The sequence below is a fragment of the Indicator indicator genome, chromosome 2 (genome assembly GCF_027791375.1).
Source record: "Indicator indicator isolate 239-I01 chromosome 2, UM_Iind_1.1, whole genome shotgun sequence".
NCBI classification, from domain to species: domain Eukaryota; kingdom Metazoa; phylum Chordata; class Aves; order Piciformes; family Indicatoridae; genus Indicator; species Indicator indicator.
Genome location: NC_072011.1, coordinates 21,015,758 through 21,032,225, shown reverse-complemented (window position 1 = coordinate 21,032,225; position 16,468 = coordinate 21,015,758). Strand labels below are relative to the sequence as shown.

Below are 16,468 nucleotides of genomic sequence, written 5' to 3'. Positions count from 1 at the left end.
TTTTGATAGAAAATGCCATGTAAAACCATTCAACTTAATCTGCTGCAGCCCAAATCCCTAGGTTTCCTTACACCCTTCAGACCGATCATAGAATTGTCAGGGTTGGAAGGGACCTCAAGGATCATCTAGTTCCAACCCCCCTGCCACGGGCTGGGACACCTCACACTAGATCAGGCCACATCCAGCCTGGCCTTAAAAACCTCCAGGGATGGGGCTTCTACCACCTCCTTGGGAAACCTGTTCCAGTGTCTCACCACCCTCATGGTATAAAACTTTTTCCTAACATCCAATCTGAATCTACCCATTTCTATCTTTTTTCCACTCCCCCTAGTCCTATCATTACCTGATAGTCTAAAAAGTCCCTCACCAGCTTCCCTGTAAGCCCCCTTAAGACAGTGGAAGGCCACAATAAGGTCTCCTTGGAGCCTTCTCTTCTCCAGACTGAATAACCCCAACTCTTTCAGTCTGTCCTCATAGGAGAGGTGCTCCAGCCCTCTCATCATCCAAGTGGCCCTTCTCTCGACATGTTCCAGCACATCCAGATCTTTCCTGTAATAGGGGCTCCAGAACTGGACACAGTACTCCAGGTCTCACCAGAGTGGAGTAGAGGGGGAGAATCACCTCCCTTAACCTGCTGGCTACGCTTCTCTTGATGCAGCCCAGGATGTGATTGGCTTTCTGGGCTGTAAGTGCACACTGGTGGCTCGTGTTGAGCTTCTCATCCACCAGCACCCCCAAGTCCTTTTCTTCAGGGCTGCTCTCAAGCCAGTCACTGCCCAGCCTGTATTGGTGCTTAGTTTTACCTTCCTGCAAAGGTGACTGTGTGTCCACTCAAATTAAATTAGTAAGTCAGACCAGTATCCTTGTGCAAAACTTTTTATTAAGAAAGAGAAAGGGTTCTCTGCAACAAAAGGTAGATACAACACTAATCATAAAATTTAACTTTTCAAAGACTGCAACAAACTGGATGTGAAATTTTGATTGTGACAAAGAATGTGTCTCAAGTTTAGAAAGTCTTACTCTCACACCTGAAAACAGCCAACACATCTGTCAGTTATGACCTCTTAACTATTAAAAAAAAAATCCTTTCTGTTGAGCGTTACCAGCACATTATCAAGTTTTAGCTTGCAGCATCTGATGAAGCTGTAAATACTGTTACCAAAATGCTAAGATTCCTACAGAACCTTTCACATTTCACAGCTTTAACGGTTTTTCTTTCCAATTCTCATGAACATAGAAAGTTTTGTTCCCAGAAATATATAAAAAACTCAGTTTAAAAAACCCCACCTCTCTCAGCTGACATAAAAAAGGATTTCAAAGAACCCTGTAATTTGCCCCTAGAATACTTCAAAAATATCCTTACAGTGTAAAAAACCAAAACATAACAACAACCCCAAACCAACAAACAAGCCAAAGAAAAAAAAAAGGGAATTTATCTTGATTTTGCTTTGTATGTGGACATTGGTTTAGAGCAAGTATCTTGCCCTAGTTACTACTTTCCTGTGTACCAAACCCATCAGGCACTGGGGGAGAAATTAACATTATAATTATGGTTTCAACATGTAGTATAAAAGTTACCCACCCTCAAGCATCAATGAGTGACAGTAGTCAGAATCTGAGGTACTTTACATTTCTTCTGCAGTACCAGGGCCAAGCTGTGGACCTTTCCTCCACATGCTGATAAGAGACTAATGAGCATCATTCAGAATGAAGCTGACATCGCCCAGTAGCTGAAGGTGACAAATATTTCAAAGGGCTACTGGAATCATTTCATGCGAAAATTTGTCTGTTTACGTAAATAGCCTCTGCATCAGTACCATATACTAGGCATGGTCCCAAAACATCTAAAGTATTCACAGACAAAGTCTGATTTGGAATTAAGTTGGTGATTTCCATGCGGTCTTTAGTAGGATCGTTGCTTAGCCAGGCACTTACTACAGACTGATTAATGCTACTGTGGGTAAAATAGGTAGTACTTCTTCCTCCTGAAAGGAGAGGGAAAGAGGGAAGAGAGGAAAGTAAATTCCAATTTAGTTTATATTATTCTCAGAATTTGGAGAAACATAGTAGGTATGGGACAGTCACAATGGGAATATCACTTTAAGTTAATTTTCAGATTGTTAACAGTTAACAGATGCTGTTGTCTCTTTGGCAAAATAAGGAAAATACAACTATTTTTAAAAGCCTCAAACAAGTCCTTGAAGTGATTACAGAAACCTGCTACCAGTTCCGTCCTCAGTTAAGACAAACAGGTCAGAACATCTATGAACTCATCTCACTAAAGAAAAGTCTACAAGTTTTTCTAGCCAGAGACTAAAGCAAGGACAGATCTAAGAACAGAAGTCTGCTTATGTAGCGTCTTCCTATATTTGGGGCATCGGCTTTGCTTTAATAGCACTTACTCCCTACCATCCCTTCTCCCTACTTACTCTACATCAGGTGATATGCCTGCATTTGAATTTTCCCCATGTAACGTTTTACATTCAAACTGAAGTCTTCTAATTCGAGAACTAGCATTCAGCAAACAATTAACAAGTGGCTGAGGTGGTGCTAAGGGTCATATATTTAACATACCAGAAAACACACAGAGTGCAACTTGAATCACTTATCCTACTGTTTCCCAATACAGAACTGTGCTTTGAATGGCAGCTTTGAGTTCAAAGGCAACAGATGACATCTGAAAGTTTCCCCACTGTTTACAGTCTTAAGTAGTAAGCAATTAAGCAGTTTTTGTGACTAGAATGTGAAAATGTTTGTGGTTACATTAAGTCAGTATGGTATGTTTAATTAAAATCCTACCATGATACAAAGGGATCCATTTTTATTAATCAGAAGTTCCAATCATAACCTTGAATTTTCCTAATAAATTCATAATTCCACTATCCTATTAACTTATAAGTTACTTTGTTATTACAATTTTATCTCCAAGACTCAAGATAGTAATGTCACCTAGGCTGCCTTCATGTCTTATCTGGATACCATTTCTAGGTGAAGACGATCCATCTTTAAAATACCACATGTGCCCTTTTGCGCACTGAAAGGAGTACAGCAGATTAAAAAATACATAAATTTACAAAACCCACCAAAAAAACAGACCACAAAAAACTCGCAGAACTATTAGCCTTACAGGTAGTTTTCCTGAAGTGCCTATCAAGGCTTTCTTTCTAAAAAAAAATAAACCAGCTTTTAATTTTCTACCTTAGGATAGTATTATTAATTGGGTCACATGAAAATATCGACTTTATGTTGCCAACTGACAAATTCAGTGCAGATTGACTTAAAACATTCTTACCTTGATGAAGAAAAGATGGTTTTTCAGCTACATCTGTGGAAGTATCCCAGTGCCATAAAGATCCATCTTCAGAACATGTAAATAAGTGATCAGGGTTGGAGGGATGGAAGTGAACTTCCCACACTGGAAATATCAGATGAAACAAAACAAAAACAAAAACAACAAAATATCAAACAGAACCACTTCAGAACAAGTATCAAGTACTTCCTTCAGTGCATGATGTGGACATTTACTTAAAAACACCTGGGCCTACACCAAAACCTTCCATTCTAAGTGTGTGAGTAGGAGACCCAAAACCCCATCCTTAGTTGTTTACTACAGTTTTTGTTCCCCTGGGAGAGAAAAAAAAAAAAAAGAAAAAAAGAAAAAAAAAAGACTCTATTTTGCTGCATTTTCAGTACTGTGAGAATTGTTAAAGGTTAAAATCTTATCTGAATTCTGACATTCAGCAAAAAGAATACTGTCTCATGCAATCTTCCCTACTATTAAGTTTCAATCTTGACATAGCATGCATTCCTTCCCCGCATACACATTATTATTTTGTGTCTAAGTAACAGAACTGTGAAAAAGATATTTAAGCTGGTAAAACCGAACATCAAGAAACTTTTTCACTCCTTAAATATAACAATGGCATTGCCAGGAAATTTTCAACACAAAATTAATTGCTATCTTGTTCACAACTATGTGATTGTTTTCTATCACATGTACAACAAGTAATTTTTTACAGAAATTGGAAACTACTCAGATCCAATTCCCCTGCCCCTCACCATTTCAGATACTTACTTTCTGCTTCATGAGCATTAAGCAGGGACACTGGCATAGTATCCTGTCTGATATCCCATATACTCAGCATCCCATCCTGGCCCCCTGTGGCCACAATATGCTGCTGATTGGGATGCCTGTCCACACAGTGCAGTGGAACTCTGTCACCTGTCCTGCAAAAGGAAAAAAAAACTTCAACATAACAAAACCCAAAAAAACCCATGAATTTATTATTCAGCCTGTTTTCTCCTTTCTAATCTTTAAGAGCACTGACCATCAAGTTAAGGGTATTGATTGCAACTTCAGTTCCTGTAGCATCAGTGATTAAAGGCTGAAGCTACTGGACATCTACTGGAAACTACAGGTATGGCAATAAACACGAAGATACAATTGGATGAGAATCAGGTTCTGTGCCCTGTAGTATACAAGCATACTCCTTTGCAGGAGTGAGAAAACCTTGCATACAAGTAATATTCTAAATATACCTGCAACAGTAAGAAGGTTACTCAGGAATTCATGTTATAATTATGGTTACAACATATGCTAAGATCTACAAAGGTAGACTGGGCACCAACAAAACCAGGTACCTAAACAACAGCCTATTAACAGCAACATAAATGATTATACAAACAACAGGATTTGTATCTATCTTAGCCTGTTTTCTCACAATACCTTATAAAGCACATAGTTATCATGCACATACATTTCAAATGCTAAAATCTTTGTATTAGGCCTGTGGAGAAAAACAGATGTAAAGAATATTTAATTAGGAAAAGAGTTTTGGATTGAGGGTTGTGTTTCGGTTGTTGATTTTTTTTTTTTAATTTAAAAAGAGCAAATGTAGAAGTCCAATAGTCCTTCAAGAATTAAATCATAAAACAGAACACCTAAATACAATGCTCAGCCTCAATACTTTAGTTTGAGGGTGACAAAGCACTGCAACAGGCTTCCCAGAGCAGCTTCTTTTGGAGTCTCCTGGAGACTTTCAAAACTCGCCTGGATATGTTCCCACGTAGCCTGATCTAGGTGTAACTGCATTAGCAAAGGGATTGGACTAGATGATCTCCAGAGGTCCCTTCCAATTCCTACCACTCTGTGATTCGGTGATAGTAATTCAGCCACTAAGCAGAGTCTGGTTTTGATTTTTTTTAAACACCAAAATTAAACACATTTTATTAAAAAAAAAAATAAAAAAAATCAGTAATTTATCATGCCATTGTCAAGAAGGTATGAATGGTTTAAATCAGCTTATACAAAGTAGCTATACTTCTCAGTAAATATTTCAAAAAATTAAGGTCTTACAAAGAAAATATTTGAGATGGTTCATTTCTTTGCTGTCTGAGGTCCCATATTTTTAACTGTCCAATTGAATTTACTGTCAAGATTTCAGTTGTGCGAAGGAAAGTCAGAGCATGGAGCGTACTGCTGTCTGCATTGTCTGCAAAAGAGATGAGGAAAGCATTCAGGTAAACCTGTGGAATGCTAATGCCCATCTAATTATGACAAAACAACTCTTTTTAGAAAACATAACACATCTGCTTAAACATGGTTACAACCTCTCTCCATTTCCAGGGGCAGAGAGTGACAATTTTAAGTCTTGTAAGGGTACCTTGTGAGAAAGGAGCCCTTGCCTCCTATAAGAAACATTACTGAGACAATTCTGTAAGATTTAATTAGCTTACAGAACTAGTTGGTGATCTGCAAGATTTCTTTCTAGTTCCTAGGAAGAGGAATCTATTTAACCAAGTCCATGGCTTTCATAAGAGTTTTCTGTATGATAAGTCTCTTGCATCCACTGGCAGGAGGCAAGCTATGGAGCTTTTCATGATGCTTTTCTTCTTTTGAACACAAGAGACAGTAGCTCTGGCTAAAAACATTAAGCAGTTGTATATGTAAGAACTTAATTCACCAACTTTCTTTAGACCTTCTTCAAGAACTATCAATGTGATATCTATTCCTGCCTCTAAAGCCAAACTGGAATTACACTCTGCTTGTCAATAAGTAAACGGTAAACCTCTTTTTCAGGTCCTTTTCTGTTATAGACCACCCAACCAGGATGAAGAGGCAGACAAAATACTCTGTAAGCAGCTGGGTTAAGTATCATTATTGATTGCCTTTGTTCTCATGGGGGACTTGAATTTACCAAATACCTGCTGGAAATACAAAATGGCAGAGAGGGAGCAGTCTTGGAAATTCCTGGAATGCATGGAAGATAACTTCCTGACAGAGCTGGTGAGTAAGCCAACTAAGGAGGGCACCCTGCTGGATCTGTTGTTTGGGAACAGAGAAGGACTTGTGGGGCATATGAGGATTGGAGATCTTCTTGGGCACAGCAATCATGGAATAGTAGCTCTCCATTGTTGAAAAAGGAAAGGAGGAGGTCAGTAGAATTGCCGTCTTGGACTTCAGGAGGGCAGACTTAAGTTTGTTTAGGAGACTGGTTGACAAAGTCCCTTGGGAGGCAGTCCTGAAGGGCACAGGAGTCCAGAAAGGCTGGACATTCTTCAAGAAGGAAGTCTTTGTGCAGAGCAGGTCATTCCCACGTGCCAAAAGGCTATCAGGTAGGGAAGAAAACCAGCCTAGCTGAACAGAGAACTTTGGCTGCAGCTCAGGGGAAGAAGGAGAGTTTATGGCATCTGGCCACTCAAAGGACTACTAAGATGTTGTAAGGCTAAGCAGTGAGGAAATCAGAAGGGTCAAAGCCCATCTAGAAAATAATTTGGCTTCTGCTGTTAAAGAGAACAGGAAATCCCACTACAAAAATATTAGCACTCCAAAGAGTGGTGGTGAATGGAACTAAATTCAGTTGGCAGTCTGTCATAAGTGGTGTTACCTAGGGTTTAGTTTTGGAGCTAGTCTTGTTTAATACCTTTATTGATGATCTGGATGAGAGGATCAGTAAGTTTACAGATGACACCAAATTGGGTGTCAGCGCTGATCTGCTCCAAGGTAAAAAGGCTCTGCAGAGAGATCTGGACAGGCTGGACTGATGGTCAAAGGTCAACTGTGTAAGGTTTAACAAAGCCAAATGACAGGTTCCGCACTTGCGTCACACTAACCCCATAAAATGCTACAAGCTTAGGGGAGAGTGGCTGAAAAGCTGCCCAGCAGAAAAAGGCATGGGGGTTCTGGTTAACAGCCGGCTGAACATGAGCCAGCAGTGTGCTAAGACTGACAAATAGCCGAACATTATCCTGGCCTGTATCAGGAATAGCATAGCCAGCAGAAGTAGGGAAACAATTGTGCCCCCATACTCCAGCGCTACTAAGGCCACACCTTGAATACTGTGTTCAGTTTTGGGCCCCTCACTACAGGAAAGACACAGAGTTGCTGGAGTGTGTCTAGAGAAGGGCAATGAAGCTGAGGAATGGCTGGAGAACAAGTCTTATGAAGAACAGCTGAGGGAACTGGGATTGTTTAGCCTGGATATTGAAAGAAGGTTGTAGTGAGGTGGGGGTCAATCTCTTCTCCCTAGTATCAAGTGACAGGGAAGAGGAAATGGTCTCAAGTTGTGCCAGGAGAAGTTTAGATACGAGGAAAAATTTCTTTACAGAAAGTGTGGTCAGGCATTGGAAGAAGATACCCAAGGAGATGGTGGATCACCATTCCTGGAGGTGTTAAAAAAAAAAAAACAAACATGTAGACACGACACTATGGGACATGGTTTAATGACCATGGTAGTGTTAAGCAGATGGTTAGACCTGATGATCTTAGAGGTCTTTTCCAAAGAAAACAGTTCTATTATTTTATTCTATGATTCTGTAACTTCAGGTAAGCTTCACTCACCAAGTCATAGGTATGATTGACTTGCTTATAGACCACTTCTGTTTTAACATTCCCTTCCTGTTTCCCAATTAACATACATGCGATTTATTAACTGTTTAATGTGCCAACAAATCTCAATGCAAAGTCTTTCTGCAATGTAATACACAAAGCACGCATTTTCACATGGTACTATCGAGTGAGCACTAAGAAAATTAACAACTTGAATGCTGCACATTATTAACTCTGTATGCAAGCATCTGAGTAATTTCTCAGCAAAGAATAGATTTTCTTTGCAGATACCTGCTTCCTGTAAGTTATCAAAACATTCTACTCTATTAAACTTGTACCAGAGCACTTGTTAGTATCTGTATAAAAGTAAAAAATTAAAAATAAAGTAATACTTTTAAACTAGTGTTTTCACTCCTCAAAGGGGAAATTACTGTGTTTTGTGTGCATGTGCTAATAAAATCTGCCTCATGCTCTGCTACTTAAAAAAAAAAACAACAAGAAAACATAGAAAGGTTTCCTATAGAAATTCTCAAGGAGCTTTAGTAAAGGGCTGTATGCAATTAATAGGATTTATCTTGTGTGTGTATATACAGACATGCACACACAAGTACTCCATCTAGAAATCCCAGAGCTCTTCCTTCCTTAATTGGCTTATCACTGTGTAAATTCCTTCATCCGCTAGAGGAAAGATTTTCCTTGAGGAGAAACACAGGTGGTGTGTCAAACTAAAGTTTCAGGGAGAAAGTCCTGCTTCAGTAATGCTACTATCTAACATGTTTACTGTCCTTGAAATTATTTCTGCTTTTAAGTTTCATTTCCAACAGATGCTACAAACTTGCATTCTACTTCCATGAGACTAGCATGACAGAAGAGTTGGGAGTAACCAAGTTTTGACAATTTTCACAAACACCTTTCTCTATCACATAATCTGTGACTTCAGGAAATGTGGAGCTTTCTCACTACAGGAGAAGTGATCACTGTAAGATGTGGTATCTGACAGAATGGGTACAAACTGGTTTCTGATTATTTTCCTTTAGACACAGAGAAATAGTTTTTTGGGGTTTTTTGTATACGGACACCATGACAGTTAATCTTAGTAGTGAACTGAAATTACCATTTCACTGACCTCCAGTTATGAAGACCTTGGAATGCAATACTTCTTGAAATCTAACCATATTTCAGGCAAACTGTCATTGCATTTAACAATTCTAGATGAAACAGAAGCCTACAATGTTAGCCTTGAAACTTCTCCATCAGCTAATACATTAACTTGCAAATACCTGAACATTAAAATACATCTGAAATATCTGAAATCTGCAGGAATACAGGAATAATCTGGAGCAAACACATTCAACTTGCAATATTTAATTCAGTTCTCAACTGCCTTGTTTTGTTTTATTATTTGAAAAGCTAAAAATTAAACAAACCACATCAAACTAACCTAAACAGTTATTTCACTTACCTATAGTTCTTACTGCATCCTTTTGGTCAGCTCTGAAGAGATTTATTCTACCATCTTCTCCAACAGTGACAATTTCTGGGTTGTTGCAGATGACACCAGTACATGCTGCGCCACCACAAGATATTTCTTGATCCACGTGATAATGAGCTTTCTCCCACCGCTGGTTAGCAGATAAAGTCTAAGTAGTAACCAGACATAAAATTCTGTTGTTAAATAATGACTGTGAGAGACTAAAGTTTATGCAATACTCACAAAACCAAAAACAAACTCCAGAAAAGCCACACCACATCACAGGAATAAGAATCTCCTGTACAAATATGAATCAAGAGATCTAAATTTTCCTCAGCTCCTGAGCACACAACCTTTCGATGAAACACCAATTATTTCTTCTCTGAAGCCCCTTTTTCATGTGAGCCTGAAATCAGAAAGAATGGCAATCTATTTATAAACTAGAATTATCCTCTTAATCTTTCCTCAGGCCAAGGGAAAAAGAGGTGGAACCTTTACAAAATACAAGATCAGACTTAGATTTTGATTGCAAGGAATTTAGTTTATTTCAGGTTTATTTATATCAAACTATTATGACGCATTAGTCTTTACTGTGTCATTATAAATACGTTACAAAGTCATTACACATTTAGTTTCAGTGATTTATAATCAAGACAAAAAGACTATTGAGTTTACATACCTTCCCTCACATAACACTCATAAGAAATTCAACACGAGTCTTGCAGTTCAAGAATGAAAAACTCTAGTAATGCAGGTTAAAAATAGTATTATTTTTAATTGTGTTCTAAAAAATGCATGTACAAGCCCATTAACAGCCACTCCCCAAAACAATCTACACAGATACATACTAACAGATACCCCAGTCTATCTGGCTCTGGGATCTAATTCATGTAATGTGTGAGCAAAACGAGGTTTTATTTATAGGTATAAAGCCAAACCTTTTAAAATTTGGTTCTGGTATGGGTATGTTTCTTGATTTAGTAGTTTCAATATTACGTTAAACTCTAAGTGACCTGTATTACAGAGAACAATAGCTTAAAGCAAAAGTGAGTTATTTACCTGGTTATTTTGATGATGACGGAATACAGTTACAGTTCCTGTTGATGAGGCAACCACAATTCTCTCTTGATCCAAAAACTAAAGGGAAATAAGAAACGTACTATTAGTTAACGCCAGTACAGAGACGGTTAATTTTTTTAGAGTAACATAAATTATTCATAGGTATAGTAAAAAGACAAGCAACCACAACAAAACATAAACGCACAAACTAATACCGCTTGTTTTCTCCCTCCTTCATTTTGACAACTGCCGCTTACTTTCTCCTAAGTGACAAGCCCTCAGAAAACATGGATGTGTTCAACACTGCTCTTTTACCTGCATATCCATGACATCACCATCGTGCCTGATGTCACACAGCAGCTGAGGTTCTGCTTGAAATTCGCCATTGAGGCCCGCGTTTCCAACATCTCCAACAGACCAAATCGAGATCCTGTTATCCTGTAGGGAAACGACACCAGCAGTTTGACTCGAAAATGCTTTTGAAACTATCTAACAATAAGCCAGCTTGGATGTCACGGTCTTCTCCTGTTTGTTACAGCTAGGGAAAGCAGTAAGCGGCAGGCCGCGCACCGCCCTTCGAGAAGCTGCCACCGGCCGCAGGAAAGGGCTCGCCCGATGGGATAACCCTGTCGAACACGGGGCAGACCCCGGCTTCCTGCGAAACGCGAGCAAGACACATTCAAAGGAACGCCCAGACGGGCAGCGCTCGCAGCAAGCTCCTGCCCCAGTCTCTCAAGCAAAGTAGCGGAGGCTGAAAGGGCCGAGGGGGCAGGAGGTGCCGCCGCCGGTCCAACGCCCCGGCGGGAGAAACGCGCAACGCCTCAGGTCTCGGCCCTCCCCCCGGCCCGCCCGCTCGCTCGCTAGCCACCTCGTTGTCCCAGGAACCGGTGGCGAAGACGTCAGGGGGCTGGAGCGCGGCGGCGGGCAGGGGCCGCCAGCGCGTCTTACTGATCTTCTGCGACACGAACTTGGCGCACACATCCTCCATGGCCGCCGCGCGCCAGCTCCCGCCGCTGCCGCCCGCCCCGCGGCACGCCTGCTGATTGGCTGCGGCGCGACGGCGAGCACGGAGGGACAGGCTTGGGGCGAGCGCACCTGGACGGTCCGGGACCGAGTACAGACGCGATGCACGGTGGCGGCCTGCCCGGCCCTGCCGTATGTAGCAGCCAGCAGCTGCTGCCGTTTAGCGTGACGGGCAGGCCAGCGCTGGCCGTGCCCCGTCAGCCCCGGCCGTTCTCTAACCGGCAGTTGCGGGATGCAGGGTCTGTGTCCCTTGTCCTGGGGTAATGGCGTGACGCCGTGGAGGAGCCAGGGGGTCGACTGCAGCGGAAGGAGCCCGGCCTTGCCCGCTGCAGGCTCGAGCCTTGCCCACACGTAGGGCCAGCCACTAATCTGGAGTGTATCGTCTAGACTTTATCTACAGAATCGGGTCCAGGAGAAGAAATAGGAAGAGGTGGATTTGCCAGTGTATTTAATCTGTCTGCTCAGTTGGGCTATCTTCCCTCACCAAACGTTACTCGTATGTATCATCTTTGCAAGGTAGCCAACTTTTTCTCTCAAAATCAGTGACTTTTACACCAGCTAATAATCTCTGACCTAGATTCGCTTTTCAATAGCCTTAAATAATGCTCCGTCAGATTCCTACTTGTACATTTTTTTGGTCCCAAATAGCATATTGAATCAAACAAGGGCATATATATATCTCTCCTTTACCACATTTCACTATTACACTAAACTATGTGATAAAGTGGTCAGAATCTAGTTGTAAAATGAGCTAGAAGCTGACATGACTACGTTGCCATTTCAGAAGCTGGGCCTATCTGCCCAATCACTGCAGTGCAGTAAGGGATTTTCTCGGGAGCACCTTCTTATTTTTACAGCCTAGTTTTCTACTGCATTTTTTTTCTCAGAGCTGCTGCTGCCATCTCTCTGAGATTCTGTTAGGTGGATTTATCAGCATTAACAGCAGTGGCTTCTTCAAACTTTCACCACCTGTGTTAATGCAGTTTGCCTGCTTAAGCCATCTGTCAGGTTTTTTTCTATGCAGCATGCTTGAGTCCCTCATCAAATCTGCTAAGCCGTTTTGTAATCCTTCAGATGTGATACCAAATCAGTGATATTTTATATGCATTATGCATCATTTCAACTTCAGCTGTGAGGAGTATCTTATTTTTTATCATTATACAGAGGAATCCAGCACTGAACATATTAATAAAAGCTGGATGCTATTATGTTCTACCATACTGCAAGCCTTAAAGCAGCTTTGTTGCAGGCTGCAGCAGCATAATTATTCTACAGTAGCCACTACCTCTGGCACTCTGTATTAAGCTGCTAACAGCAATCCTGCAAGTCACTGTCAACTCCAAGGGTATTTTCAGCTCATTCTCCTAACACTTGTGAGAAAGGTCAGTAGGCAGCTTCACAATACAGCTACAGCCTGGATAGCTGAAGGTGGAAAGAGATAATGCTTTGGGATTATTCAAATGTTTTATTAGGTAAATAATTTTGTTGGTTATTTTGTGATTTCTGTGTGTATATTTTATCTTGTGTTCTTGGACATTTCTTTCTTTACTTGGGATTGCTTGCTTAAAAGCATTTGGGAAGTATTAAGGGGAGTAGGTTGGACATAGAGGTTTATTTTCATTATGAAGTAAATCACAATTTTTCTTCCCTGTCTTACATGAATTTTTAAGAAAATGTTGGCGGCATGTTATGTGATGGAGGTGAGAGCTGCAATGGATTTAGGACTGCTTTATAAACCTTTACATATATATTTTGTGCTTGATCACTAGAAAAGATGTATGCTGTGTTACTATGTCATTTCAGTGTGACAGCAGATTTAAATAAATAAAAGGAGGAAACACCGGGAGAAACTATGCCTCATCAGATATTTCTGAGGTTGTCAAAAAAGGATGTTAAGTCTAGAAAAAGCTCTTAGCATCAAGTCCAAACATATTAGCTGAGACAACGAGGAGCGTCTATGGATTATCATTAAATGTGGCTAAAACTAGGAGTGTGAGTGAAAGGGAAAAAAACTAAAAGCATTCCAGTCTCTGTCAGAGCTTAGGGGGCCTGGGAATTAAGGCACTTAGTACATCAGTAGATGTACTAGGGCAGGATAAAGCCAATTCTAAACTTATTTGCTTATAATCTACTTTCCACCATTTAACATTCAACAATATTTTAAGAAAGTTATTTAGAGTTGTCCAAATTATATTTACTACTGGCTGTAACTCCTGGAATTGTGCCCAGTTTGATCTCTTGAACGAGAACAGTTTCTTTGCAGAGTACTGCAGAGCAGAGTGCCAGGGTCCCTAGTACATTCATAAGCCTTGCGTGTCCTCACCTGGGGCTCCCACCTGAGATGAGGCAACCTCTCTTGGCCTGAACTGTGTTGTAGGAGGGCCTGTGCCCAGCTATATCTCTGACTTGGTGACTGGCTTGACTTGGGGCCTAACTTGTCACTTTGCTTTTGCTTGATGGTAAAACTATTACTGTCCCCAGCACTGCTTTGTGTGGCTACCATGGGATGGTGGCACTGTCTTCCCTGACTCCATGCTCACCTTTCCTCATGGAGGTGTCCCAGTCCTGCTGATCCCTAACAGGGAATGTCACTGATGTGCCTGAGTCCTTCTCACCTCCTCTTTGAGTTCTGGGGGCTGGGAAAAGAAGGATGCTGAGTTCAAAATAACATAAACTTCTAAAACAGAAATACAAAATGAATGTACACACCAGACTGGCTTAAGGTTACAGGAAAAGAGATGAGATGAAGGAGAGTGAAAGCAGGGAAAGGACTGAGTGTAGGTATAGAAGGCAATTGGTGTAGAGTTTGGGACATAACTGCAGAAGTGTTCGGAAGGAACATTTCACAGGGAAATTTCTGCATTATGCGGAAGCAGATGGGATCAGACAGTGATGATCAACTTTTCATATGCTTTTTAAAGTTAAAGTATTTAAAAAAATCTAATGGGTTCATGAGGTGGGAGGAAAGGGATGAAACAAAGAGCAGCACAGAGGGGTTTACACATATAAATGTATTTAACTACAACTAAAGGATTGAGATGTGGGTGAATGTGTGAAAAAAAGGCAGAGATCTGATGTGCTTACAATTAGTGGGATCTCCATGTCAGAAAAATTAAGTGATGGCCCACTCTGGTGGTTGGCACTCCCATGCTTCTTTCCCTAATGTTGATGCACCATCTCCCTGGAGAGCCTGCATAGAATACTGCACCTGTAGAAGATGGAGGTGTCTGCACCTTAGAGTAGGCATCCAGGGACCAAGGTCATCACACTCATTTGGACAAGAGAGAGAAAAGAGGATATAGGAATGCTGAGTGTCAGAGCAGACGAAGAGGCTCCATGTGAATGCTGATGGCCAGAAAACTTTTTTTTTTGTTATTCTTGTTTTTTTTCTGTAGTGTAGACTGTCTATGTTCCCTTTAGTTTTATCTTAATGTATATGCTCTTCATGAGTTTAAAAAATAGTTACAGAGCACAAAGAGCTAGGGACCTTCATGTTTATTGCACAAATGGGTTCTTCCGGACACTATTGGTGCATATTAGTTTCTCTGGACCCTTTAAGGCAGCCCCTTAAAGCTCCTGGAAGCCTGCAGCCCCAAATGCTGTTTCTTTCACATGTGCCTGGTATCCATCCAAGACACCCCAGATATCACTTAGGAAGGTTCACAATTTTGTTCTCATTCTCTGAACAGTCATGCCAAGAGATGGCCAGTAGGTAACATGCAGTCCAAAAGTGCCTAGGCAAGTCTGCAAGTTCCTAGGATATAAAGATGAGGTCGTTCTCTGTGCTCTGTGACAAGATTAACAATGTTTCAAGCTAGTCTTGGTTAAGTGTTTCTCTTGTGTTTCTGGTCTCCCAAGGGGGTAAGTATCCCTGGAATGGTTTTAAACATGGGCCAGGTACTTTCTTGCCAACAATCTCTCTATGTGAGACCAACACAGTTTTCCTGCATCTGAGAATATAAAATATCTAGTGCATTTAAAACAGAATTATTTTTCTGTGTGTATTTTTACAATGTCTGTCTGTTCTCTGTACTTGCTGCCCTTTGGGAATTCCTCTAAGTCCATGGCTTTCCTTCTCTCCCAGCCCACTGGATGTAACAGGGAGACCTTTTATATTAGAGCAGATGGGTGTCTCTCATGGATTGTAAAGTGGTTGCCAGATCATGGTTAGAAGTTAGATGGAAAATACAGAATGAAGCACTGCATCTGTCTCCAGGATTAACAAACAAGAAAGGTCTGGGAAGTTTACAGATGAGACCTGCTATGTGCATTGGGCAATTGCCAGATTTGCCATGGACTGAATTCTATCAGGAAAAGCAGATTCTCACCTTCACCTCATTTCCATGACAGGATGGAGTATATATGTTGTATGGAGCTGAACAGGCTTATCCCTTCCAGGATGGGACAACAAATGACTATGTTATCTGTGTCTCCCATTGTAGTATGTTAGGTTATGTGTGTCGTTGTATCAGGAATGTTTTTAAGAAACAGTAGAATATTTTACATTATATCTGCTGGATGATACTTAATTTTCTCTAATGTTCATACAATGTACTATTGATAAGGCCTACCTATTCGTAGTTACATGTCGCTATTCTCATGTTTCAAAAGCAAAGAACTGAAAACAATGCTGTGTGGTATCAAGTAGATGACATACCTGTGCTGTTGCACCTTGTTAAGAGAGGAAGCACTGTCAAATTGCAGTGCTCGTTTGCAGGGACCAGAAGGGGGCACAAATTAAAGTCACAGCACTGGCAGCTTCCTCGAAGTTGTCCGCAATAATGGCATTTGCTTTCCCTTAAAAACGATAAAGACACATAGCAGGTGAAAAATTATTATTGATGGCAAAATTAGCCATTAAGGAATTTAGGAGTACCCAGGAATACCTCGTGACTCTAGGAAGTTAATTCTATGGTTTTCTGTGCTATATTACAGGCTGTGGGAGGAACCGGAGATGCTGCTTTTCCCTTAAGATTGCTACTTCATCGCGTGAGAATGCCTATGCCGTGACAGAGAAATTACCACACTACAAGCATCAGTTTGTCATTTATTAAGTTCTGAGTTACTTTGTGAGCTAGACAACTTTT

General features: G+C 40.8%; 1 protein-coding gene across 1 annotated transcript; it reads right to left on the bottom strand.

The window, feature by feature from the left end:
- Positions 1–1,719: 1,719 nt before the first annotated feature.
- NUP43 (nucleoporin 43) lies at positions 1,720–11,346 on the bottom strand. Its single transcript, XM_054399066.1, has 8 exons — positions 11,227–11,346; positions 10,674–10,796; positions 10,359–10,436; positions 9,291–9,468; positions 5,357–5,492; positions 4,076–4,227; positions 3,293–3,415; positions 1,720–1,985 (listed from the first exon to the last, which is right to left on the bottom strand). The coding sequence occupies exons 1-8, from the start codon at positions 11,344–11,346 to the stop codon at positions 1,771–1,773; spliced, it is 1,125 nt and encodes a 374-aa protein (XP_054255041.1). The 3' UTR covers positions 1,720–1,770.
- Positions 11,347–16,468: the final 5,122 nt, after the last annotated feature.